The sequence below is a fragment of the Protomyctophum parallelum genome (assembly GCF_964188405.1).
Source record: "Protomyctophum parallelum genome assembly, chromosome: 1".
Lineage (NCBI taxonomy): Eukaryota > Metazoa > Chordata > Actinopteri > Myctophiformes > Myctophidae > Protomyctophum > Protomyctophum parallelum.
Window position 1 is genome coordinate 2,771,255 of NC_139697.1, and position 26,894 is coordinate 2,798,148.

The 26,894-nt window shown below is 45.1% G+C and overlaps 1 protein-coding gene across 2 annotated transcripts in view; it reads left to right on the forward strand.

Moving 5' to 3' along the window:
- The first annotated feature begins 1,915 nt into the window (after positions 1-1,915).
- The window catches only part of LOC310874668 (catenin beta-1-like), a 34,840-nt gene continuing 9,861 nt past the window's right edge, over positions 1,916-26,894 (forward strand). The window contains exons 1-11 of one of the 2 annotated variants that reach the window (XM_083787530.1): positions 1,916-2,132; positions 5,393-5,442; positions 7,097-7,306; positions 8,037-8,290; positions 9,498-9,736; positions 13,925-14,126; positions 17,268-17,412; positions 18,297-18,400; positions 19,618-19,752; positions 22,140-22,343; positions 24,978-25,136. In XM_083787530.1, the coding sequence (XP_083643656.1) occupies positions 5,430-5,442; positions 7,097-7,306; positions 8,037-8,290; positions 9,498-9,736; positions 13,925-14,126; positions 17,268-17,412; positions 18,297-18,400; positions 19,618-19,752; positions 22,140-22,343; positions 24,978-25,136 (1,665 nt within the window). In that variant the 5' untranslated portion in view covers positions 1,916-2,132; positions 5,393-5,429. The remainder of the gene's footprint in view (positions 2,133-5,392; positions 5,443-7,096; positions 7,307-8,036; positions 8,291-9,497; positions 9,737-13,924; positions 14,127-17,267; positions 17,413-18,296; positions 18,401-19,617; positions 19,753-22,139; positions 22,344-24,977; positions 25,137-26,894) is intronic. The other variant, XM_083787529.1, reaches the window with a different exon arrangement.

Genomic DNA, 26,894 nt, shown 5'->3' on the forward strand with positions numbered 1-26,894 from the left:
CCTCACTCCCTCACTCACTCACTGCCTCACTCCCTCACTCCCTCACTGCCTCACTCCCTCACTCCCTCACTCCCTCACTGCCTCACTCCCTCACTCACTCACTGCCTCACTCCCTCACTCCCTCACTGCCTCACTCCCTCACTGCCTCACTCCCTCACTCACTCACTCACTCCCTCACTGCCTCACTCCCTCACTGCCTCACTCACTCACTCCCTCACTGCCTCACTGCCTCACTCACTCACTCACTCCCTCACTCACTGCCTCACTCCCTCGCTCACTCCCTCACTCACTCACTCACTCACTCACTCACTCACTCACTCACTCACTCCCTCACTCACTCCCTCACTGCCTCACTCACTCCCTCACTCCCTCCCTCACTGCCTCACTCCCTCGCTCACTCCCTCACTCACTCACTCCCTCACTCCCTCACTCATTCATGGTTCATGGAACCAAACGTAACTCTGAGGGTGTCCGTTTGGTTCCATTTGTACACTCTCAGAGTTAAATTAACATTGATTTTACAATATAAATTGGGGGTCCCAGAGATAGAAATGCCATTAAATGGGGGGCTTCGTAGCCTATAATGCATGTCAAACTGGGGGTCCTTGAAATTAAACTGGTTGAGAATCACTGGTAGAGCCGTAAACATATTCTCTTATGTTGCCTACCCCTGTGTTAGAGGGTCTTCAAGGTGTTTTTGTTGACCAGTGCGGAGATCCTGTTGTAAAGGAACCTTGTTCTTTGGTTTACTTTTTTTTTATTACGTTGGTGGCCATCTTATCACAGGAAAGATTTGCCTCCAGGATGGAACCTAGGTAGGTAATTTCATCTTTTCGTGTGATAATATTGTCACCCAATATTGTTTTATTTAAACCAGTGGTTCTCAAATAGTTTCATGATGGTCACGGACCCCCAAATATTTTCCTTGCCCCAGGGGGCCAGCCAGGTAGCCCCAGTACCCATTTTGAATTAGAATATATAAATAATAATAATAATAATGATAATAGAAGATCTACAAGCAAACGCCGCGTTGTGAGCTTGTAGATCTGCTATTTTCAAATAGCCGATGTATTTGAATTATACTAGTCACTTTAAAAACCTATAATATACTACTTCTGTATAATAATCAACCGTATATATTATAGGTTTAAATTCAAATGTTGCTTATTTTGGGCTTGTTTTCCTGGACCTGGTTGCTTATTATTTCTCTCAGAAACTCTGGCAACACTGCCCACCACTACACTAAAAACCCAAGTCACGAAAAAAAAAGAAGAAAAAAAACATTAAAGTTTGAATGCTGTGTCTATAATAAATTGTTCTCGACAAAAAATTATAATAATAATAAAAAAAACACACGTTCGGGTGGAGTGTGACATTCACCACCCGACACGTGCAAAAAAACCCCAAAAAAACGACAATTATTTAAAAGTTATAATTCTACGGACATTGTTTGTTTAACTGTATGTAATGTATGATGTGTTTTATTTTCGTTTTAGTTTTAGTTTTGTCATTATTTATTTATTTTTGTTCTTTATTTATTGTTGTCAAAACATTTTGTGATAAGATTTTGTTTGTATTTATGCTGCCATGGGGATGTGGGGATGTGGGGGGGACATATATGTAAATTGTTTTGAAAATACTTATTTGTAAAGAAAATCAATAAACATATGTTTAAAAAAATTAAAAATAAAGTTATAATTCTAACAGAACGCCCTATATTAACCGGTGTGCGGCAGAAGGCGCTTCCCCCCCCCCCCCCCCCCCCACCCCCCCCCTCCTCCCTTCCACAACATTCGCCATCTTGAGCAGCGGCAGCGGCGGAGGGATATCACCGAGGCAGCATTGTGCACTAGTATAGGCGGAGCGAGCCGAGCCGAGCGGCGTAGCGGGGTGTGGTGCGGACGGTAGGGTTTTTTAAACGGGTGGGTTGTTCACCTCCTCCTTTCTCCTCCTCCTCCTCCTCCTCTTCCTCCTCTAGTCCTTTTTAGCTCTCCCATTTTTAACTTAAAAAAAAACCCACACACACACACACACACAGTCACACGCACACAAGAAGAGGACAATCAAATCAAACCGTTACCACCACACCACCAACCAAGACGGAGGAGCCACCACCGTAAAACTCGACGCTGGTAAAAAAAAAAAAAAGACTTTAAGGTTTTTATAATCATTTTATTTTACGCTTGGGGGGGGGGGGGGGTCTGTCTTGTCTGTCTGTCTCTTTTTGTACCAAGCTCGAGCTCCGTTTTTCTTTTTAGCTCGAGAGCTCTTCTTTTTTTTAATCAAAGGACTCTCAATAAGCCGCCGTTGGTTTTGGTTTGTCCGCTGTGTGTGTGTGTGTGTGGTGGGGGGCTCTCTCTGGGTCTACTTTTACCCACGCAACGAGCTAGCGTCGTGCTAAAGCTAACGCACTATTATAATGTTTATACCTTTTTTTTTAATGTTTTAAAATAAACGCATTGTTTGGAACGTGGAGGGACAGATAGTTGTGTGTTGTTGTTGTGTCTCCCGGCCTTCCTCCTCTTCGCTTCTCTCTCTAGCCTAGAGACCGACAACGGCCTTTTATTTGGGGTCTTTTTGGTCGTGTGGATTTTATTTGGTTGAGAGTCTGAGGTTTGGAAGTCTGTGTTTGTTTATGTTAGCTAAAGCTAAAGTATTAGCCCATTCTGACCTGAGATCAGATTCATACGAGGTTTCCACTGGGACACACACTGGTTCTGATTAACCCATTCTGACCTGAGATCAGATTCTATAAAAATGTCAGTCGTTCTTCGATTTTTAAAAAATAGCTAAAGCACAACATGATGCTAACACCAAAATGGGTTCCTGTTCAGAATGGGCTAGCCTAGAGACAGACAACGGCCTTTTATTTGGGGTCTTTTTGGTCGTGGATTTTATTTGGTGAGGCTGAGGAGGGTTTGGAAGGCAGTGTTTGTTTATGTTAGCTAAAGTACTAAAGCTAAAGTACTAGGGAACGAACTGGGAGGCTAGTTGGGGGGGCTAGCTAGGCTAGCTTTAGCCCTGGTCCAAGTTTTACAGCGAGCCTCTCTCAGAGAGAGGACCAGGACCAGGGCTAGGCTAGCTTTAGCGTCGGCTAGGCTAGGCTACGGTTTGGTTAGCCCAACCTGTTAGCTGCTGGCTGCTAATGGAGGAAAACCAACTGGGACGTTCAATGTTGAATTGGTAACCAAAACCAATTCAGTGTTGACTTTTTAAGACCAAAAGACTTTAAGGTTTTTGGATATTTAGTCGACTAGACTTAAGACTAAAACAATGTCAGAAGACTAAATGGGACCCAAGACTAAATGGAGTGTTATTCAAAATCTGCTGGGGGGGGGGGGGGGGGAGAAAAAAATCAACACCGAAGCACTTTCCATCTCCATTTTGGGGGCATGTCATTGTTTTTAAGGCGTAATTTGTTTAATGGCACTTAATCTGACTTCGAGCTCTACTACATTTGAATATTCATTTTTTTAAACTCTGCTTAAAGAAGTGGGCTTAAACGTGTGTGTGTGTGTGTGTGTGGATGCGATGCTGTGTGAATTAACTCGACATAAACGCGTAGCGCTACGAGCTTGTAGGTCTGCTATTTTGAAAATCGAAGAACGACTGACATTTTTTTTTTTTTTTTTTTTATAATCTGATCTCAGGTCAGAATGGGTTTTAATCAGACCAGTGTGTTGTCCAGTGGAAACCTCGTATGCATCTGATCTCAGGTCAGAATGGGTTTCTCTGTGGAAACCCAAGCCTGAGAGCGAGGTGGGAACTTGGCCGTGGTCGAGCTATAGCTGTTGGTTGGTTGGTGGTGGGGGGAGGGGGAGGGGGGACAAATATGCCTTTGATGTGTGTGTGTGTTTTTTTTCTTTCTGTGCCGCCGCTGAATGGTGAATTGTGTTCACGTTGGCCTGGAAATACCCACACCGCCTCTCTCTCTCTCTCTCTCTCTCTCTCTCCCTCTCCCCTTGAGTCCTGCCCCGTGTGTGTGTGTGTGTGTGTGTGTGTGTGTGTGCCGAGGGAGGTGGAGACAGAGGCGCCGGCATTTCCCCTTGAATCAAAGACTAAAAGGGAGAGAGATTTGCGTTTTTTTTTTTTACCAAGCAAAGCAACACTACTTACTAGTAAAGTTCCTGAGAGATCAGGGAGAAGTTAACCGTGGGGCACACAGGACAGGTACACACTAGTTAAGTCGGAGAAGGGTAGGGTACCGTACAAATGTGACCCGTCTACGGTTCCATTTTGTACCACTAACTTAAAAAAAAAAATGCCGAGGGAGGTGGAGACAGAGGCGCCGGCATTTCCCCTTGAATCAAAGACTAAAAGGGAGAGAGATTTGCGTTTTTTTTTTTTTACCAAGCAAAGCAACACTACTTACTAGTAAAGTTCCTGAGAGATCAGGGAGAAGTTAACCGTGGGGCACACAGGACAGGTACACACTAGTTAAGTCGGAGAAGGGTAGGGTACCGTACAAATGTGACCCGTCTACGGTTCCATTTTGTACCACTAACTTAAAAAAAAAAAAAAACGTCTTTTTAACGTCTTTCTAACAGGCATTGATCTCATTGATGCCTTTGTGTGTGTCAGGTTTTCAACATGCTCTTTTTTTCTTAGCCTAGTTGGGGGGTGTCTCTTGCCATTGATCAGAACTTAAATTGTTTTTGATCTTTTATCTGTTTTCTTGACTTTGTATGCCATGTAAGCACTTTGAGATTAAGTTATTATTAGTTGGTCAATTTATCACACGGAATTGGGACTGTTCTATCAACCCCGAGGGATCTGTTTCGAGTAGTTTGTAAAAAAAAAAAAAAAAAAAAAATCCTTAGGATTTGTTTAACGCTGTGTGCTGTGAGAAGTTTGATGTCTTCACTCTGGATGTGGTTGCCATATGCGTGGAAGACCGAATTTCCTTTATCTTTGTTGCTCCTAAGTTCTTCCAAGAGGGGAATCCTTGCTTGGTGCTTGGGCCAGGGGAGATATTGTTTTTTTTTTTTATCAGACTGTACGTCTACTATTGGTTTCCTAGCCTTTCTCGACAGGGGATTAGTTACTATTAGTTGATAGTTAATCAGCAGAGGTTTCTTTTGGTTATATATATATATATATATATATATATATTGGAGTAACGTACTGGTTAAAACGTTTTATTTGAGAGTGCACTTTCAACTCTTTTTGTGATCGTATGCAATGCATGGATAAATAAATCTACAGTAGTGAGGATTTTACTGTGTAGCCCAAAAGAGAAGACGACATTGGGACTATTCAGTGGGAGCCCATGCAGGCTGTGTGGATGTGAAATGTATAAACATTAGGTTTGCCTTGGCAAACACGATTAGAGACGCCGCTCTCACGTGTGAATTCATTTTTCTTTCTTTTTTTTCCTTTTCTACACACACAGACTTCGAAGCCGTTCGGACTGAGGCCAAGCGGGAACAATGGCTACCCAGTGTGAGTATGAAAAAAAATATTAGGCCCTTTGATCTTCCAGTGCATTCCGGAGAAATTCGGCTGTGTGTTTACATTTCTGAAAAAAATACTTTTAATTGCATTTAATGCCCCTATCTGAAATGTTGTGCATATTGAACGTGTGTTCAGGTAAAGCTCTTAGTTCTTCAGAAACTCTGGAATTAAGCGGTGATGATAATCTGTGTCTAGCCCAAAGTGAGTTAACTTTAGCCGGTTTTCTTTTGAAGTTGAGGATAAAAGCGTGTCTTCATTTGGCTGGAATTTGATGTACGCACACACACACACACACACACACTTTAAAACCGAACACCTGGGCGTATCAAATAAATGCTAGTTGTTTGCTTACAAATGCAAACCTAGTTGCAAAGATGTTTTTCTTTTTATACGTCTCTTATGCATACTCGTATACGAGAGTAAAATGCTTTGCTTTTTGGCTTCTCAACATAATTTGTAGCATCAAGACATCAGAATCAAACGTCTCACAGTAGTAATAGTAAGGTAGCACGCTAGGTCGTGCGTTGAACATGCTGTGAGCTTGGGACTAAATATTATTATTATTGATGGATTTAATAGCCTTAATGTCTGTGCTGTGCTGTGCACCACATGCTCTTTACATTTCTGACTGAAAGTATTCGATCAGAAAGTAAAGGGTGCAACAGTTCCAAATAATTTTAAAATCACGTTTTGTGTTATGTTAAAAAAAAAAGAAGCTCTTACCATCCACAAGCTCAACTTGTCACGTCATGTGAGCTTGTGAATCTGCTTTCTTTTTTTTTTTAGCGTGACACCCCAGGTTGTACAATAAGTATTAAATGGGGCCCTAGATTGTAGTTAGTTAGTTAGTTACTTTATTGACGCAAATGTATAAAACATTGGGTCCAAACAATAATAAAAAACCCATGAATCAAAAACTTAAAAAAGGTACAATACATTAAAATATACAATACAGAATCCCTTTACAACCGGAGCTTTCTGTTGCTCCACAAGTGACAGGCAGGTACAGTAGCATAATATGCAAAGTCTCTGTTAGTGCCCACAAAGAGTGAGCTCAAATCAATACCCTCATGTCCATATTTCACTCTGATGTCTGCTCAATCTTCCCATTTCCACACGCATATGTACATGCATACCGGGCATGTAACGATATATCGCTATATATATATATATATATATATATATATTCTTTTTAGGGGGGGCTAGTGTGTGATAAGACATTTCAGCTGTAATCATATTCCATCATATTCACATGATTTTGTAGAGAAATGAGACAGTAGAGGCCTGCAGAGGGGAGCTGTATATGTGTCTGTGACTGTGCCCAGGTGATGGTCGTTATTGATGCTCATTAATACATCAAGGAAGGCAATTATCTTTGCAATGTAGTTAAATAAAAATTGTGAAAAAAGCTTTGGGGGGGGGGGGGGGGGGGGGGAGATAAATCATTAAAAAAAAAGAAATTGTCATTTGTCTGGAAAATCATTGTGTTGAAAATATGGTAAAATCGTACCGTGAACCTCATATCGTGATGCGTATCGTATCGTGAGTTGAGTGTATCGTTACATGCCTACGGTATACACTAAGTTCTTGACAATGTTCAGCTGAATTCTTAACGAGTCTCTTCTTCTCCTCCCCTTTGCAGCTGATTTGATGGAGCTGGACATGGCCATGGGGGACAGCAAGGCCGCGGTGACACAGTGGCAGCAGCAGTCCTACCTGGACTCTGGCATCCAGTCCGGGGTGACCACCACGGCGCCGTCTCTGAGCGGCAAGGGCAACCCCGACGCCGAGGAGGACGACCCGGGCCTCTACGACTGGGAGTTCAACCAGCCCTTCACCCCCGAGGCTCCAGGTATGGTGCATCTATCTATCTTAGCCGTTTACCTGCTTTAAAACCCATTTTGACCTGGGAACGATTCTGCAAATGTCTTTCTAAAATCCGGACTTGTTTTCTTGAAAACATGTTTTTATTTCTATGTCAGACAGTCGTCCTCAAACACTTTCATGTCACTTTTCACGATTCTTCAAAAAAATAGCAGATCTACAAGCTCGTAGCGCGCCACTCGGTGGCGCGCTATGAGCTTAACCTTCTTTTTTTAATTATTGTTTTTACGGCCATGTGGTGATCTACCTGCACCTTTATGCAATTTACAATTTAGGCATTTATCAGACGCTCTTAATCCAGAGCGACTTACATTAAGCAAGAACAAAAAAGCATGGGAATACATCACATAAAAACATTTATCATGAAACATGCGTAAGCTAAGAAAGTAACAGTGGAATATCTACATAATGAAACTATACATATAAACTATACATCTATACTACTATGCTATACATATGTACTATGGCGTGCTATGACTACATACAATGCAATTATAGTGCTGTCTACATAACATGCTATAAGTCTGTATCAGATGCTATCTAAGTCTACAGAAATGCTATCTAAAGGCGTAGGGTAAGTGCTATGGGCCATGATGGAGTCTGAAAAGGTGGGTTTTCAGACTACGGTGGACTGTATGTATAATCCCTCCTCCTCCTCCTCCTCCTCCTCCTCCTCTTCTTCTTTCTCGGCCTCCCAGACATGGAGGGCTACGCCATGACCCGGGCGCAGCGCGTGCGCGCCGCCATGTTCCCCGAGACCCTGGAGGAAGGGGTCCAGATCCCGTCCTCCACCCAGCTGGACGCCGCCCACCCCACGGCGGTGCAGCGGCTGGCCGAGCCGTCCCAGATGCTGAAGCACGCCGTGGTCAACCTCATCAACTACCAGGACGACGCCGAGCTGGCCACGCGCGCCATCCCCGAGCTCACCAAGCTGCTCAACGACGAGGACCAGGTGGGTTCACACCGCACGCACCAGTGGTGCTTTTGGCAGCAAATTTTCTATTTTAGTTTTATCCCATTCTGACCTGAGATCAGATTCATACGAGGTTTCCACTGGACACACGCTGGTCTGACGAACCCATTCTGACCTGAGATCAGATTCTAAAAATGTCAGTCGTTCTTCGATTTTTCAAAAAATAGCAGACCTACAAGCTCGTATCGCGCCACTCGGTGGCGCGATATGAGCTTGTAGATCTGCTATTTTTCAATAGCTAAAGCATAACATGATGCTGACACCAAAATGGGTGCCCGGTCAGAATGGGTTATAGTCTTTGTCTTTTGAATAGTTTTCATTTTAGTTTTAGTCACCCGGAATGTTTTATGGTTTAGTCTAGTTTTAGTCGACTAAATGTCATACGGTTTTAGTCGACTAAATCTACAGGTGATTTAGTCGACTAAAATGTATTTTGGCGGGCCTTGATGCCGTCGTATTGACTGTTTTTACACTTGCTGAAAATGCAAGCTCACAACGCATCGCGCTGCGATGCGTTGTGAGCTTGTAGATCGGCTATTTTCAGCATGCAATCAAGTGTAAAATGTCTTATACTGGATCTCTTGTCCACTATAGTCCCTTCCTAACATTTTGTCTCGTTTTTATTTCATGACGAAATTGTCGATATATATGATATAGTCTTAGTTTTAGTCGTCGTATAGCTTAGTTTTCGTCAGGGGGGAACATTTTTCGTCTTAGTTTTAGGGCCGATTCATACTCCTATGTTACCGCTGTTTCTACAGGGCCGATTCATACTCCTATGTTACCGCTGTTTCTACAGGGCCGATTCATACTCCTATGTTACCGCTGTTTCGGCGCTGTAGAGCCGAAATGATTTCGGCTCATCAGAACTTTTCAGTAGCACCGAAGAGCCGACTTTAGGACGGTACACGCCCCCCCCGAACGTCAGATGACGTCACATTGTAGGCTCTACAGAGCCGAATGACGTCACATTGTAGGCTCTACAGAGCCGAACCCACTTTTATTCGGCTCTAAAATAGGAGTGTCAATGGGCCCTTAGTCGACAAAAACAAGCTGACCATCCATGCTACGCTCCCGTCTCTCTCTCTCTCTCTCGCTCTCGCTCTCGCTCTCTCTCTCTCTCTCTCTCTCTCTCTCTCGCTCTCGCTCTCGCTCTCGCTCTCGCTCTCGCTCTCTCGGCGGTCAGGTGGTGGTGAACAAGGCCGCCGTCATGGTGCACCAGCTGTCCAAGAAGGAGGCGTCCCGCCACGCGTTGATGCGCTCGCCCCAGATGGTGTCGGCCGTGGTGCGCGCCATGCAGAACACGGGCGACGTGGAGACGGCCCGCTGCTCGGCCGGCACCCTGCACAACCTCTCCCACCACCGTGAGGGGCTGCTCGCCATCTTCAAGTCCGGGGGCATCCCCGCCCTCGTCAAGATGCTGGGGTGAGATTAAAAAAAAAAAGTCATTCTGACCTGAGATCAGATTCATACGAGGTTTCCACTGGACACACACTGGTCTGATTATAACCCATTCTGACCTGAGATCAGATTCTAAAAAATGTCAGTCGTTCTTCGGTTTTTCAAAAATAGCAGACCTACAAGCTCGTAGCGCGCCACTCGGTGGCGCCCTACGAGCTTGTAGATCTGCTGTTTTTCAATAGCTAAAGCATAACATGATGCCAACACCAAAATGGGTTCCCGTTCAGAATGGGTTAATCGGCTAGTACTTTTGCTATTTATACGGTGTGTATGTGTGTGTGTGTAAAATCTACAATGACACCGTTTTAATGGGCTAACACCAGGATTAGTCCACTGAGAGGATTGGACTTTTGTTTATGAATGTTTGGGGCTTATGCTGCGTGCATAACAGACTTTGGTAGTTTGTTTATGAATGTTTGGGGCTTATGCTGCGTGCATAACAGACTTTGGTAGTTGTTTATCAATGTTTGGGGCTTATGCTGCGTGCATAACAGACTTTGGTAGTTGTTTATGAATGTTTGGGGCTTATGCTGCGTGCATAACAGACTTTGGTAGTTGTTTATCAATGTTTGGGGCTTATGCTGCGTGCATAACAGACTTTGGTAGTTTGTTTATGAATGTTTGGGGCTTATGCTGCGTGCATAACAGACTTTGGTAGTTTGTTTATGAATTTTTAGGGCTTATGCTGCGTGCATAACAGACTTTGGTAGTTTGTTTATGAATGTTTGGGGCTTATGCTGCGTGCATAACAGACTTTGGTAGTTTGTTTATGAATGTTTGGGGCTTATGCTGCGTGCATAACAGACTTTGGTAGTTTGTTTATGAATGTTTGGGGCTTATGCTGTGTGCATAACAGACTTTGGTAGTTGTTTGTTTATGAATGTTTGGGGCTTATGCTGCGTGCATAACAGACTTTGGTAGTTTGTTTATCAATGTTTGGGGCTTATGCTGCGTGCATAACAGACTTTGGTAGTTGTTTATCAATGTTTGGGGCTTATGCTGCGTGCATAACAGACTTTGGTAGTTTGTTTATGAATGTTTGGGGCTTATGCTGCGTGCATAACAGACTTTGGTAGTTTGTTTATGAATGTTTGGGGCTTATGCTAACGTGCATAACAGACTTTGGTAGTTTGTTTTTGGAGGGCCTGTTGATAAAAGCTGCGTCTCGGTGGTGTTAGCCCATTCTGACCTGAGATCAGATTCTAACAATGTCTTCTACATCCTGACAGTCAGTCGTTCTTCGATTTTTCTTTCTCAAATAGCAGACCTACAAGCTCGTAGCGCGCCACTCGGTGGCGCGCTATGAGCTTGTAGATCTGCTATTTTTCAATAGCTAAAGCATAACATGATGCTAACACCAAAAGGGGTTCCCGCCCCAGAATGGGTTGACATGCTAATGGCTGTAACGTTGGCCTAGTAGTCACGAACGTTGAGGAACAACAACACTGTGTTGTGCCTTCTCTAGTCCTGCTATAGAGCGATTCACAGAGGGGTGCCCTGGGCGCGGCCATTACTGAGGTGTAATCCATGGAGCAGGTGCTCCGTAGACCCAGTGTAGCTAATCAGTGCTGCTGCACTTAATGGTACACCTCAGTAACGGCCGCCGCACCCAGGAAACCCTCTGTGAATCGGTCTATAGAGGGAACATGAGGCATATTCATACTCTAGTTTTAGGTGATGAGGTGACCACCACCAACATGTCATGCCACAGTGATGAGGGACTCACCCCAACTCTCTGTTTTTTGTAATAATAATAATAATAATATAACTTTGTATAGCTATTTGTATAGCACCTTTCATGACTGGAAAGAGGAGAGGTCGCACAGCTCGTAGTCACGATGCAAGTTTGTATTGCCAACGTTTCGGCAAACGGAGTTGCCTTCTTCAGGGAATATAGCACCTTTCATGACATGAAATGCAGCTCAAAGTGCTTTACAGAGCAATGGAGGAAAAAAAGAAAAGAAAAGCAAGGCATAAACATTAAAAAGTACAAGAGGTAATGCAATACAGTGAGGACATGAATAACAAAAAAATGAAAGATCAATTAAAAACAAGGGTGCAGAAGTGGGTCTTGAGCTGAGCTTTAAAAATGTCTCCAGAGGCTGCCTGACGAAGGTACAGTGGGAGCTTGTTCCATGCTGTTGGCCCCCCTAGAAGCGAAGGTGGTCACTGTCACTGACTATATCTGCTAAAACTGTAGTATTATGAATAGGTCATTCATCTTACCGGTTATCAGTTTTGTCACCATAGTATTGATACAACTCTGGATGAGACTTCAGATTTATGCCTTCGAGAAATTCGAGTAAAGATTTGTTGTACTAGTGTGTATCCTTACACGATGAATCACACAGATTTTATGGAAGTGTGCCTTTTTTAGGAAATGTTCCTTTCATTGCATATGCAGAGGGTATGTGCATGCTTAAAGGGAATGGCATATCGAGTGGCAAAGCAACATGCAAAGTGAGTTTAACGTTGTTTAACCCATTCTGACCGGGCACCCATTTTGGTGTCCGCATCATGTTATGCTTTAGCTATTTAAGAATAGCAGATCTACAAGCTCATATCGCGCCACCGAGTGGCGCGATACGAGCTTGTAGGTCTGCTATTTTTGAAAAATCGAAGAGCGACTGACATTTTTAGAATCTGATCTCAGGTCAGAATGGGTTCATCAGACCAGTGTGTGTCCAGTGGAAACCTCGTATGAATCTGATCTCAGGTCAGAATGGGTTAATGCAATCAGACAGGACTTCTCTGTGTGGATGTAGGGGCGGGCAAGGCCAGAAAGTAGTTTTTTGCCACTCTGTAGGCGTTCCTGCATAACTTCCGGCTTTGATGATGATGTCACGCGCATACCCTCTGTACATGATTACTATCTATTGGCTGAAACGGTTTATCCGCTTTTACAAATATGCCATGCAGTCCGTTTCTTTTTTGTTTAGCCATCTTGTTTTCATCACGTTATCTACAAGATCCCAGAACGTATGCTTTCGCACACATTTTGAGCTTTTGTCGATCAGCTATTCTAAATTCAGGGGGCAATTACTTATAACTTTTGGGGGTTCTTGACATGAGATTGTTTGAGAACCACTGACAGGTTTGAGAACCACTGACGGGTTTTGAGAACCACTGACGGGTTTGAGAACCACTGACGGGTTTGAGAACCACTGACGGGTTTGAGAACCACTGACGGGTTTGAGAACCACTGACGGGTTTGAGAACCACTGACTGGTTTGAGAACCACTGACTGGTTTGAGAACCACTGACGGGTTTGAGAACCACTGACGGGTTTGAGAACCACTGACGGGTTTGAGAACCACTGACGGGTTTGAGAACCACTGACGGGTTTTGAGAACCACTGACGAGTTTTCAGAAAACTGTCATGATTTAGAAGACATTTAGTAGAATGTGGTGTCGGGTCTCGATCATAGACTGTAAAAGAATATGGACAAAGCGTTCTCCGGGTCTGATATGGACGTAAGATGAAGCCTGTCAGTCCTTGAATTGTAAATCGCCGTCTTTCTAGATCCGTTTGGGCCCAGCTGGCCCATTGGCTGGCCCAGACAACGAGGCGGGACTCCCGATCATAGTCTGTAACGGTAGCCACGCCCCTCAGAACATACGCGACTTTATGGTCATTTCTTTAATAAATGGGACCATAATTCTCCAAAAATAATATTACGACATGAGAAATGAGACTTTAAACTAGTGACTGGAAGCAGAAAGTATTCATGACCATGTTTATTACGGTAATACAGTCTAGGTGAAGTTGGGCCCAAATACATGGGCCTCTATGGAGATATTGGGCCCAACGACAGACAGCGCCACAACAGGCCATTATATGAACTTTCAGGAAGTCCCGATTTCCTTAGTGGCTTCACAAAGTATCCGTCTCACGGCCCCCCTGGTCTGGATGTGCTAACGTGTGTGTTTTTGTCCTCCATTTTGTGGCCAGGTCCCTGGTGGACAGCGTCCTGTTCTACGCCATCACCACCCTCCACAACCTGGTCTGGATGTGCTAACGTGTGTGTTTTTGTCCTCCATTTTGTGGCCAGGTCCCCGGTGGACAGCGTCCTGTTCTACGCCATCACCACCCTCCACAACCTGGTCTGGATGTGCTAACGTGTGTGTTTTTGTCCTCCATTTTGTGGCCAGGTCCCCGGTGGACAGCGTCCTGTTCTACGCCATCACCACCCTCCACAACCTGCTGCTGCACCAGGAGGGCGCCAAGATGGCGGTGCGCCTGGCCGGCGGACTGCAGAAGATGGTGGCGCTGTTGGCCAACACCAACGTCAAGTTCCTCGCCATCACCACCGACTGCCTGCAGATCCTGGCCTATGGCAACCAGGAGAGCAAGGTGAGGAGAGACGGGGCTTTTCACGGTGGTCCGGAGGGTAACAAGATGACTCGCCCCGTTTCTGTTTGCCTCCCAGAATTTTCCCCAGTGAGGGGAACAGCAGACGGACAGCAGACGGCTGGACTTTGAATTTCTCTAACTATAAACTTTCATGACAGCAGAACAGTTTAACCCATTCTGACCTGAGATCAGATTCTAAAAATGTCAGTCGCTCTTCGACTTTTCAAAAATAGCAGACCTACAAGCTCGTATCGCGCCACTCGGTGGCGCGATATGAGCTTGTAGATCTGCTATTTTTCAATAGCTAAAGCATAACATGATGCTGACACCAAAATGGGTGCCCGGTCAGAATGGGTTAAGTACAAATATAATTTATGAAAAGCTACTACAGTGAAGTCTGTTCACAGAAGTTGTTGTAGGATATGTGGGGATTATCTGACGAGGTACCATTTGAGTGTGCAAAACCTTACATATACTAAATAATACTAAATTGTTTATAGGGTCAATATAAGTAAAATAATATAGCCTTTCCACAGGAGTATCTTTTTATATTTTTTCCAAAAAGAATACAAACAGCCAATAGCATATTATTACAAAGATATCCCCCTCACTGGGGAAATTCCCGGGAGGAAAAACGGGCACGCACCGGGTCGAGTCATGATCCAGTATTGGTCCGGAGGAGGGCGTTTTGCATGTTGGCGTCCTTCCCCCAGATCATATCAGCCACACGTTTTTAGCATTTTAGCGGCCTCCGCTCGACCTGTACCAGGTTCAGGTTTATTTGTCATGTGTATAGATACAGAGTATAATTACAATAAATTATTTTGAAGTCTTACATACACAGGACATAAACAAACATCTATAGATGCAAGAAAAACAGGAAAAAAACAGAAAAAAGTGCAAGTGAAGTGACAAAACAGTGCGATACAGTTCAAGGTCAGCTGTTCAGCAGCCTGACTGCCTGGGGGTAGAAACTGTTACTGAGACGGGTGGGTGGTGTCGAGATTTGATGCTCTGGTAGCGTTTTTTGGAGGGGAGTAGTTTGAAGTTTGAACAGGGTATTTGCGGGATGGCTGGTGTCTTTCATGATGTGGGCTTTTTTCATACGAGTGGTGTAGATGTTATGGATTTTATGGTCGCTCTGTCACCAGCTACAGCGACCTGGTCCACTCTGTCACCAGTGACTATCGGTCATTTTTGTGGTGCAACCACTCCCTTACGGAGCTATGTGGGTGGGTGGGTGCGTCTGAGCACGAAAACATCATCGTTGTTTTTCACCACCTGTGCGCAACCGAACACACACACACACACACACACACACACACACATACATATTAACTTTATATATATACTAGCCCTTACCCGTTGTGAGATATTGTGGCCGTAAGGGGTACTGCGCCCGGCTGCGTTTGTAATTGACTAATCAATTCATTAATAATCATTAATGTGTCAAATCGAAAAAAGGGCTAAGTTACGCCCTCCATATTCATATGGTCAATGCCTGTGTGAAAAGTGGGAGCGATTGGTGCAGGCAATGAGGAGATAATGCGGTGTTTCTGTCACACACACACACACACACACACACACACACTCACACAGACATTGTTAGAATTATAGTATGATGGTGATTTTGGGTGTGCCAGTACAGGGTACAGTAGAGGGACCCCACACACAGTAACTGTCATTTCTCAACCGTTTTGTACGTTGGGCAGCTCACCTGAATCTGTCTGGCACCCTGGGTGTGGGTCTGCAGCACCCTGGGTGTGGGTCTGCAGCACCCTGGGTGTGGGTCTGCAGCACCCTGGGTGTGGGTCTGCAGCACCCTGGGTGTGGGTCTGCAGCACCCTGGGTGTGGGTCTGCAGCACCCTGGGTGTGGGCCTGTGGGTCTGCAGCACCCTGGGTGGGGGTCTGCAGCACCCTGGCTGTGGGTCTGTGGGTCTGCAGCACCCTGGGTGTGGGCCTGTGGGTCTGCAGCACCCTGGCTGTGGGTCTGCAGCACCCTGGGTGTGGGTCTGTGGGTCTGCAGCACCCTGGGTGTGGGCCTGTGGGTCTGCAGCACCCTGGGTGTGGGTCTGTGGGTCTGCAGCACCCTGGGTGTGGGCCTGTGGGTCTGCAGCACCCTGGGTGTGGGCCTGTGGGTCTGCAGCACCCTGGGTGTGGGTCTGTGGGTCTGCAGCACCCTGGGTGTGGGTCTGCAGCACCCTGAGTGTGGGCCTGTGGGTCTGCAGCACCCTGAGTGTGGGCCTGTGGGTCTGCAGCACCCTGGGTGTGGGTCTGCAGCACCCTGGCTGTGGGTCTGTGGGTCTGCAGCACCCTGGGTGTGGGTCTGCAGCACCCTGGGTGTGGGCCTGTGGGTCTGCAGCACCCTGGCTGTGGGTCTGTGGGTCTGCAGCACCCTGAGTGTGGGCCTGTGGGTCTGCAGCACCCTGGCTGTGGGTCTGTGGGTCTGCAGCACCCTGGGTGTGGGCCTGTGGGTCTGCAGCACCCTGAGTGTGGGCCTGTGGGTCTGCAGCACCCTGGCTGTGGGCCTGTGGGTCTGCAGCACCCTGGGTGTGGGCCTGTGGGTCTGCAGCACCCTGGCTGTGGGCCTGTGGGTCTGCAGCACCCTGGCTGTGGGTCTGTGGGTCTGCAGCACCCTGGGTGTGGGTCTGTGGGTCTGCAGCACCCTGGGTGTGGGCCTGTGGGTCTGCAGCACCCTGGGTGTGGGCCTGTGGGTCTGCAGCACCCTGGGTGTGGGCCTGTGGGTCTGCAGCACCCTGGGTGTGGGCCTGTGGGTCTGCAGCACCCTGGGTGTGGGTCTGCAGCACCCTGGGTGTGGGTCTGCAGCACCCTGATTGTGGGCCTGTGTGTTTCTATGACAGTCGTTCTTCGATTTTTCAAAAATAGCAGACCTACAAGCTCGTAGCGCGCCACTCGGTGGCGCGCTACGAGCTTGTAGATCTGCTATTTTTCAATAGCTAAAGCACAACATAATGCCAAAACCAAAAGGGGTTCCCGCCCCAGAATGAGTTAACAAAATTGTCATTTTATTTCGCCATAAGGGCCTTTTCAGATGGGTCAGTTTCAACGAGAGGCGTGCGTTTTTGTGTGCGTGTGTGCCACCGTGCACTAACGGTCTCTCCTCTTGTGTCTTCCTAAAGCTGATCATCCTGGCCAGCGGTGGGCCTCAGGCTCTGGTGAACATCATGAGGACCTTCACCTATGAGAAGCTCCTGTGGACCACCAGCAGAGTGCTGAAGGTTCTGTCCGTCTGCTCCAGCAACAAGCCCGCCATCGTGGAGGCTGGTATGTACACATACAGTACATAGACAGGCATATATATATATATGTATATATGCACGGTCCAGTTCTGGAAGCTCCAATATCGCATGAGCGCTTTCTTCTATTTATATGTGACCAAATTTGACTGGGAGACTGCCATTGGATTTTTTGTAATTTTTGTTTTTTCATTTCATATGAAAGCAGGGAATCATAGCTTCACATTGACATATTGGTTGTTCAGTTTGACCCACCAGTTTTGGAGATATGGCTTATAGAGTAATGTCTGGCAGAGAAACAGAGAGTTGAGAAAACAGGCTTGAAAGGTTCACTTCTGTGGTCTCTAACATTACACCTATAGCTACATGTTTAAGCATTTATTTCATATTTACATGTCTTCTGTGGACTCTAACATTACACCTATAGCTACATGTTTAAGCATTTATTTCATATTTACATGTCTTCTGTGGTCTCTAACATTACACCTATAGCTACATGTTTAAGCATTTATTTCATATTTACATGTCGATTTCAGCTCTGACACTTATTTCAGACATACTCTAATATGTGAAGAGTCTGTTTGTGCTATTAACTCATTTTGAAAAACAAAAGCTTTTCTCCTCTGGTGAAAAGCTGGAATTTGCTCTCAGTCAAATCTGGTCACATATTGTCACCGTTTAACCCATTCTGACCTGAGATCAGATTCTATAAATGTCGTCTACATCCTGACAGTTTTCTGAAAAAGCTATGTTTCTATGTCAGTCGTTCTTCAAAAATTTCTAAAATAGCAGACCTACAAGCTCGTAGCGCGCCACTCGGTGGCGCGCTATGAGCTTGTAGATCTGCTATTTTTCAATAGCTAAAGCGTAGCATGATGCTAACACCATGTGTGTGTGTGTGTGTGTGTGTAGGGGGCATGCAGGCCCTGGGTCTCCACCTGACAGACCCCAGCCAACGACTTGTCCAGAACTGTCTCTGGACCCTCAGGAATCTGTCGGACGCCGCCACCAAGCAGGTAAAAACCACGCTGAGATGACCAATTTGAGCCCACTAACTTAAAGGACCACTTTTCAACCCATCTTCATATAATAGGTCCTCACCGATAATCATGATAAAATGGCACGATTCTTTCCTACTCAGTCTGTGTCTCATAGGAGGGCTGTGGGCAGTTTAGAAACCGTCCTCCAGTGACATCATTAGTCAGATTATTTTTTAAACAAGATTTTTTTTACAAATGTGTTTAGATTTTCATTATCGTGAGAACGATGGCTTCCATTTTCGCATTGCAACTTTTCAGGACTAGAAAGCCTGCAGTTTCTATTAGCTTGGATTCCCCATCGATGATGTCACTGGAAGACGGTTTCTGAACTGCCCACAGCCCTCCTATGAGACACAGACCGAGTAGAAAACAATTGCGCCATTTTTTTTCATGATTATTAGTGAGGACCTATTATATGAAGATAGGTTGAAAAGTGGTGAAGTGGTCCTTGAAGCCCTGTTTACGTGGTTGTACAATGAATAGTGGAAAAAATGGCCGCTCTACACATCTGTCTCCTTGTGAGCTTGTTGTGGACCTGTTAAGTTTACCCCTTCAGACCTGAGATCAGATCTCTAAAAAATGACTTCTAAAATCCTGACTGTTTTTAGGAAGAACCTCATGTTTCTATGCCGGTTTTCATGTCAAGGACCCCCAAAAATATATGTAATTGGCCTGCCGACCCCCCCCATCTGAAAATATGTTGTTCCAGTGACCCCCCCCCCCTTCCCAGAAGCAAAGATTTGAGTCAAAAACGTTTGCTCTGAAAGAATATATATTCAAAGATTTGCACCACATTTTCACGACTTTTCAAAAATAGCAGACCTTCAAGCTCGTAGTGCGGAACTCGGTGCCGCGCTATGAGCTTGTAGATCTGCTGTTTTTAACCCATTCTGAACGGGCACCCATTTTGGTGTCAGCATCATGTTATGCTTTAGCTATTGAAAAATAGCAGATCTACAAGCTCATATCGCGCCACCGAGTGGCGCGATACGAGCTTGTAGGTCTGCTATTTTTTGAAAAATCGAAGAACGACTGACATTTTTAGAATCTGATCTCAGGTCAGAATGGGTTAATCAGACCAGTGTGTGTCCAGTGGAAACCTCGTGTGAATCTGATCTCAGGTCAGAATGGGTTAAAACCAAACAAAGGAGCCTGTGAAATGACCTTGTCCTTTTGATGGTGGTGTTGTCCAGGAGGGGATGGAGGGTCTTCTGGGGACTCTGGTCCAGCTGCTGGGCAGTGACGACATCAACGTGGTGACCTGTGCTGCCGGCATCCTGTCCAACCTCACCTGCAACAACTACAGCAACAAGCTGATGGTGTGCCAGGTACGTAACCATGACGCACACACACGCACCTATCTCCCACACACACACACACACACGCACCTATCTCACACACACACACACACACACACACACACACACCTACATATGACACACACACGCACCTATCTCACACACACACACACACACACCTACATATGACACACACACGCACCTATCTCACACACACGTACATATGACACACACACACACGCACCTATCTCACACACACGCACCAAACGAACATAGCCAAACTCCACAATGTCCAGTATGAACCAATGAATGAACCAATACAGTGATAATGGACAAATCCGCTGGCCTTTGTGGATGAGGTCTAATGTGTGGATGAGGTCTAACGCTGTCCTGTGTGGATGAGGTCTAATGTGTGGATGAGGTCTAATGTGTGGATGAGGTCTAATGTGTGGATGAGGTCTAATGTGTGGATGAGGTCTAATGTGTGGATGAGGTCTAATGTGTGGATGAGGTCTAATGTGTGGATGAGGTCTAATGTGTGGATGAGGTCTAATGCTGGCCTGTATGTGGATGAGGTCTAATGTGTGGATGAGGTCTAATGTGTCTAATGTGTGGATGAGGTCTAATGTGTGGATGAGGTCTAATGTGTCTAATGTGTGGATGAGGTCTAATGTGTCTAATGTGTGGATGAGGTCTAATGTGTCTAATGTGTGGATGAGGTCTAATGTGTGGATGAGGTCTAATGTGTGGATGAGGTCTAATGTGTGGATGAGGTCTAATGTGTGGATGAGGTCTAATGTGTGGATGAGGTCTAATGTGTGGATGAGGTCTAATGTGTGGATGAGGTCTAATGTGTGGATGAGGTCTAATGTGTGGATGAGGTCTAATGTGTGGATGAGGTCTAATGTGTGGATGAGGTCTAATGTGTGGATGAGGTCTAATGTGTGGATGAGGTCTAATGCTGGCCTGTATGTGGATGAGGTCTAATGTGTGGATGAGGTCTAATGTGTCTAATGTGTGGATGAGGTCTAATGTGTGGATGAGGTCTAATGTGTCTAATGTGTGGATGAGGTCTAATGTGTCTAATGTGTGGATGAGGTCTAATGTGTGGATGAGGTCTAATGTGTGGATGAGGTCTAATGTGTGGATGAGGTCTAATGTGTGGATGAGGTCTAATGTGTGGATGAGGTCTAATGTGTCTAATGTGTGGATGAGGTCTAATGTGTGGATGAGGTCTAATGTGTGGATGAGGTCTAATGTGTGGATGAGGTCTAATGTGTGGATGAGGTCTAATGTGTGGATGAGGTCTAATGTGTGGATGAGGTCTAATGCTGGCCTGTATGTGGATGAGGTCTAATGTGTGGATGAGGTCTAATGTGTCTAATGTGTGGATGAGGTCTAATGTGTGGATGAGGTCTAATGTGTCTAATGTGTGGATGAGGTCTAATGTGTCTAATGTGTGGATGAGGTCTAATGTGTGGATGAGGTCTAATGTGTCTAATGTGTGGATGAGGTCTAATGTGTGGATGAGGTCTAATGTGTGGATGAGGTCTAATGTGTGGATGAGGTCTAATGTGTGGATGAGGTCTAATGTGTGGATGAGGTCTAATGTGTGGATGAGGTCTAATGTGTGGATGAGGTCTAATGTGTGGATGAGGTCTAATGTGTGGATGAGGTCTAATGTGTGGATGAGGTCTAATGTGTGGATGAGGTCTAATGTGTGGATGAGGTCTAATGTGTGGATGAGGTCTAATGTGTGGATGAGGTCTAATGTGTGGATGAGGTCTAATGTGTCTAATGTGTGGATGAGGTCTAATGTGTGGATGAGGTCTAATGTGTCTAATGTGTGGATGAGGTCTAATGTGTCTAATGTGTGGATGAGGTCTAATGTGTGGATGAGGTCTAATGTGTGGATGAGGTCTAATGTGTGGATGAGGTCTAATGTGTGGATGAGGTCTAATGTGTGGATGAGGTCTAATGTGTCTAATGTGTGGATGAGGTCTAATGTGTGGATGAGGTCTAATGTGTGGATGAGGTCTAATGTGTGGATGAGGTCTAATGTGTGGATGAGGTCTAATGTGTGGATGAGGTCTAATGTGTCTAATGTGTGGATGAGGTCTAATGTGTGGATGAGGTCTAATGTGTGGATGAGGTCTAATGTGTGGATGAGGTCTAATGTGTGGATGAGGTCTAATGTGTGGATGAGGTCTAATGTGTGGATGAGGTCTAATGTGTGGATGAGGTCTAATGTGTCTAATGTGTGGATGAGGTCTAATGTGTGGATGAGGTCTAATGTGTCTAATGTGTGGATGAGGTCTAATGTGTCTAATGTGTGGATGAGGTCTAATGTGTGGATGAGGTCTAATGTGTCTAATGTGTGGATGAGGTCTAACGCTGGCCATGTTGTTTCTCCCCAGGTTGGCGGCATCGAGGCCCTGGTGCGTACGGTCCTGCGTGCCGGCGACCGGGAGGACATCACGGAGCCGGCGGTGTGCGCCCTGCGTCACCTGACCTCCCGCCACCAGGACGCCGAGATGGCCCAGAATGCCGTGCGCCTGCACTACGGCCTGCCCGTGGTGGTCAAGCTGCTGCACCCTCCGTCCCACTGGCCGCTCATCAAGGTACGGATAGCCCATTCTGACCCGAGATCAGATTCTAAAAATGTCTTCTACATCCTGACAGTTTTCTGATAAAGCTATGTTTCTATGTCGGTCGTTCTTCGATTTTTCAAAAATAGCAGACCTACAAGCTCGTAGCGCGTGCTATGAGCTTGTAGGTCTGCTATTTTTAAATAGCTAAAGCATAGCATAATGCAACACCAAAAAAGGTTCCCGCCCAAAATGGGTTAAAGATGGAGTGCCCTGATTTATTTCCCACCCTAAAACATGATCATCGGGTCTTATTGTTATATAAGGAGGTATAATGTTTTTTCAAAAGTGTACAGTATTTGTTAAAATGTTCATTAGGCCTAAAAAAAAATCAACTTTGGTTTCCGATTGGCTGTCATTTTTGGGCTGAGTAGGTAGGGAATTTATTTTTTTATTTTATTTTTCGTGGGAAAGATGGGTAGCAAGGAATTTATTTTATTTATTTATTTTTTCGTGGGAAGGATGGGTAGCAATGATGTCAATGATGGATAGGCTTCTTTTTTAATAACTTCAATATTTGCCTGAAATTCCATCTTTTAAATAATGAATGGTTCAAGTACACATAACACTACATGCCTACAGCTAAACATTTGAAAACTTTGAATAGAATGTCCACACACTGGTTGAATACTTCATACGCATGTTTCATGATAAATTATTTTTATGTGATGTATTCCCATGCTTTTTGTTAATGTAAATCGCTCTGGATTAAGAGCGTCTGATAAATGCCGAAATTGTAAATTGTACTGTCTTACAGTAACTAGAAGTTAAATTACTAGACAGTAATGAAATGCACATGCAGTCACGTCAAACTGCTGCGCCTCCTCCTGCCTGCAACTCAGTTCATTTGAACTGTGGAATCATGGCAGGTCTAAGACTACATTTGCAAGCCCCCTATTTTATTTAGTTGCGCCTGTGTTTTGGGGTGGCATGAATCTTTCATGCTTGTAAACATTGTGAAAACACGCGTACTTCATTTATTGGCCATCCAGTTTTTGGTAACGGTGGCTACATTGACATTGGTGTCAGCAACAACCCACCTAACGTAAAACAACCTCTGCTTTCCAGCTCATGTTTTGACATAAAAAGTTAGAACGTGTTGCTGGCATCAACATAGCTAGCTATAGTGCTAGTTATTAAAAGACAAAAACATAGCTAACGTTAGCCCCATATGTGCCCTCTCCTCTCCCTACGCTCATTCTGTAGCTCGGAGCTACAGAATGAGCGTAGGGAGAGGGCACATAATATGGGGCTAAGCTAACGTTCTGACGGGGTAGAAGCATGAGCCGAATGGGTTTCCTCCTCCTCCTCGCATCTCAGGGCTAGATACCGAAAGTCAAACATGCCCAGCCTGGGCGCCTAGAGGCTCCAGGGTGGGGGGGGAGAGTATGTCGGCTGAGATGATAGTCCATTTATCCGCTCGGTCGTGTCTCCCTTCTGCGGTCTTAAACCGACACCGGCACGGTTTCACCTCCTTAATTATGTCTTCAAATGTTTTTGTACTCAATCGTATGATCTGTGGCGGTGCTTTGCACGGGCAGTGGACAGACACCGTGCACAGGTCCATGCTGTGTGTTGTCACTGTTGTGTTGTGTTGGGTTGTGCGTCTCCTCGCGATGACGCATTCCAAAACATTTGCGCACGTGATATTTTAGACTAAAGAAAACTTTATTTTGACTTCGCGAGTCCCAATGGTCTCATCAAAGATAATTTTAATAAAGACCTTTTGGGTCTTACTCGGTCGCATTCTGAGCTTCTTTATTTTATTTTTTATTTTTTTTCACCAAATGCTAATAAAATAATATGAGTCGCGCATATTTAATAGAGTCGGTCGGCAACCGGAAACCAAAGTTTTTTTTTGTTAGGCCTTAAGTTTGCCTGATGGGTGGTGATCCACCTGAACTGAAGCCGCACCCACAGCTGTAGTTGTATGATAAAGGGGGAGGTGTTAGGGGATGGGCTGATAGTGTGATGTCACTATATTGCTTTTTATTTCATTGGCCCGTTTGACTGTCAAGGGTTCAGCCCATAGAGTATATATATCTATAGAGAAGACACCCGAGTTCTCCTCCCATCCACTTGCATTAAGTTGCTCAAAAGCGCATGAGGCGGATTCACTCCTCCTTCCTGGTAGGAACAGGGTGCATTCTGGGACGGATTGCAATGGTGAGTGGCCCCAAACACATGAACGCGCTGCCGTTGAACGCACACGTGTGTCGTCCGTCGTGAACGTGCACAATGATAGTCAACGGACAGCGCGTTCATGTGTTTGGGGCCAGGCTGCAATACCTTCATTCGGCCACTATGTCCATTTGGCCTCAAGATTTCCTGTGGGTGCCTTCTCTATAAATATATATACTCTAAGGTTCAGCCTCCAGGAAGAAACCCTAAATACAAAGTTAATACACCATTGCACATAAACGACTCCAGGGTGTCTAATGAAGTACTGTCACCTCATAGACACATGAATAATGGCACTCCATCTTTAATATATATATATTTTTTGCACAGTATTGGATGGAACAGTAGTAGGAAAGTATACGTTGTCAGTTAAAGTATTTTACAAACTATTTTAAATCTTCATTATCCCAACTTTGTTCCATCTAGGCCACCGTCGGTCTGATCCGAAACCTGGCCCTCTGCCCGGCCAATCACAGCGCTCTGCGGGAACAGGGAGCCATTCCGCGATTGGTCCAGCTCCTGGTGAGGGCCCACCAGGACACCCAGAGACGTACCAGCATGGGAGGAAACCAGCAGCAGTTTGTGGTACGTTTTTTAAACATGGGAGGAAACCAGCAGCAGTTTGTGGTACGTTTTTTAAACATGGGAGGAAACCAGCAGCAGTTTGTGGTACGTTTTTTAAACATGGGAGGAAACCAGCAGCAGTTTGTGGTACGTTTTTTAAACATGGGAGGAAACCAGCAGCAGTTTGTGGTACGTTTTTAAACATGGGAGGAAACCAGCAGCAGTTTGTGGTACGTTTTTAAACCTGGGAGGAAACCAGCAGCAGTTTGTGGTACGTTTTTTAACATGGGAGGAAACCAGCAGCAGTTTGTGGTACGTTTTTTAAACATGGGATGAAAACCAGCAGCAGTTTGTGGTACGTTTTTAAACATGGGAGGAAACCAGCAGCAGTTTGTGGTACGTTTTTAAACATGGGATGAAAACCAGCAGCAGTTTGTGGTACGTTTTTTAAACATGGGAGGAAACCAGCAGCAGTTTGTGGTACGTTTTTTAAACATGGGATGAAACCAGCAGCAGTTTGTGGTACGTTTTTAAACATTGGAGGATGAGATCTTTTGAGTGGTGCAACCACTCCCTTACGGAGCTGTGTGTGGCTGGCTGGGTCTGAGCACTATGTGTGTGGCTGGCTGGGTCTGAGCATACATAGATAGATAGATAGATTATAGCAGTGACTGACTGAGACATCGAGCGTGCGCAACTGGTTGTGGCCCCAACAAGTGACCTTTTGACCAATGCGGTCCTCGCCCCAAGTTTAGTTCGACACCCCTGATCTAAGACCCAGCTTTGCTTTTTAGCAACAATTTTATTTTAATGAATTACTAAATTTTTTTTTTCTGTTTTTCACCTAAACGTCATCAGTGATGTTCATTGCAATGCCATTTCAATGCCATTGGTCATGATATTTGCATATAAATACCCCCCCACAGAGGCTGAAATTCACACAAATTAAAAATGTCTGGACATTTTTTAACCTAAGACTTTTGACCTTTACCCTAATAAAAGTAGGTAAAATAATTGTAATATGTTTTTTTTTGTGATCATTGGAATGTCTAGAACATGTTTTATTCATTATTGTGAAAGATATCCCCCAAATGTAAATTATTAATATATTATATTATTCATTTTTCATCTAACTTTTTTTTTTTTTTTTTTAACATTCTTTAGTCTTAGTCCTAGTTGTACAAAGTAGTAGTAAGGTTGAAATCAATTTTTTGCAAGTAGAAATTAATGCAGGTCTTAAACATGGAAGGAAACCAGCATGTATGTTTTAAACATTGTTTTCGGCCCACAGGAGGGTGTGCGCATGGAGGAGATGGTGGTTTTAAACATTGTTTTCGGCCCACAGGAGGGTGTGCGCATGGAGGAGATGGTGGTTTTAAACATAGTTTTTGGCCCACAGGAGGGTGTGCGCATGGAGGAGATGGTGGTTTTAAACATTGTTTTTGGCCCACAGGAGGGTGTGCGCATGGAGGAGATGGTGGTTTTAAACATTGTTTTGGCCCACAGGAGGGTGTGCGCATGGAGGAGATGGTGGTTTTAAACATTGTTTTCGGCCCACAGGAGGGTGTGCGCATGGAGGAGATCGTGGTTTTAAACATTGTTTTCGGCCCACAGGAGGGTGTGCGCATGGAGGAGATGGTGGTTTTAAACATTGTTTTTGGCCCACAGGAGGGTGTGCGCATGGAGGAGATCGTGGTTTTAAACATTGTTTTCGGCCCACAGGAGGGTGTGCGCATGGAGGAGATCGTGGTTTTAAACATTGTTTTTGGCCCACAGGAG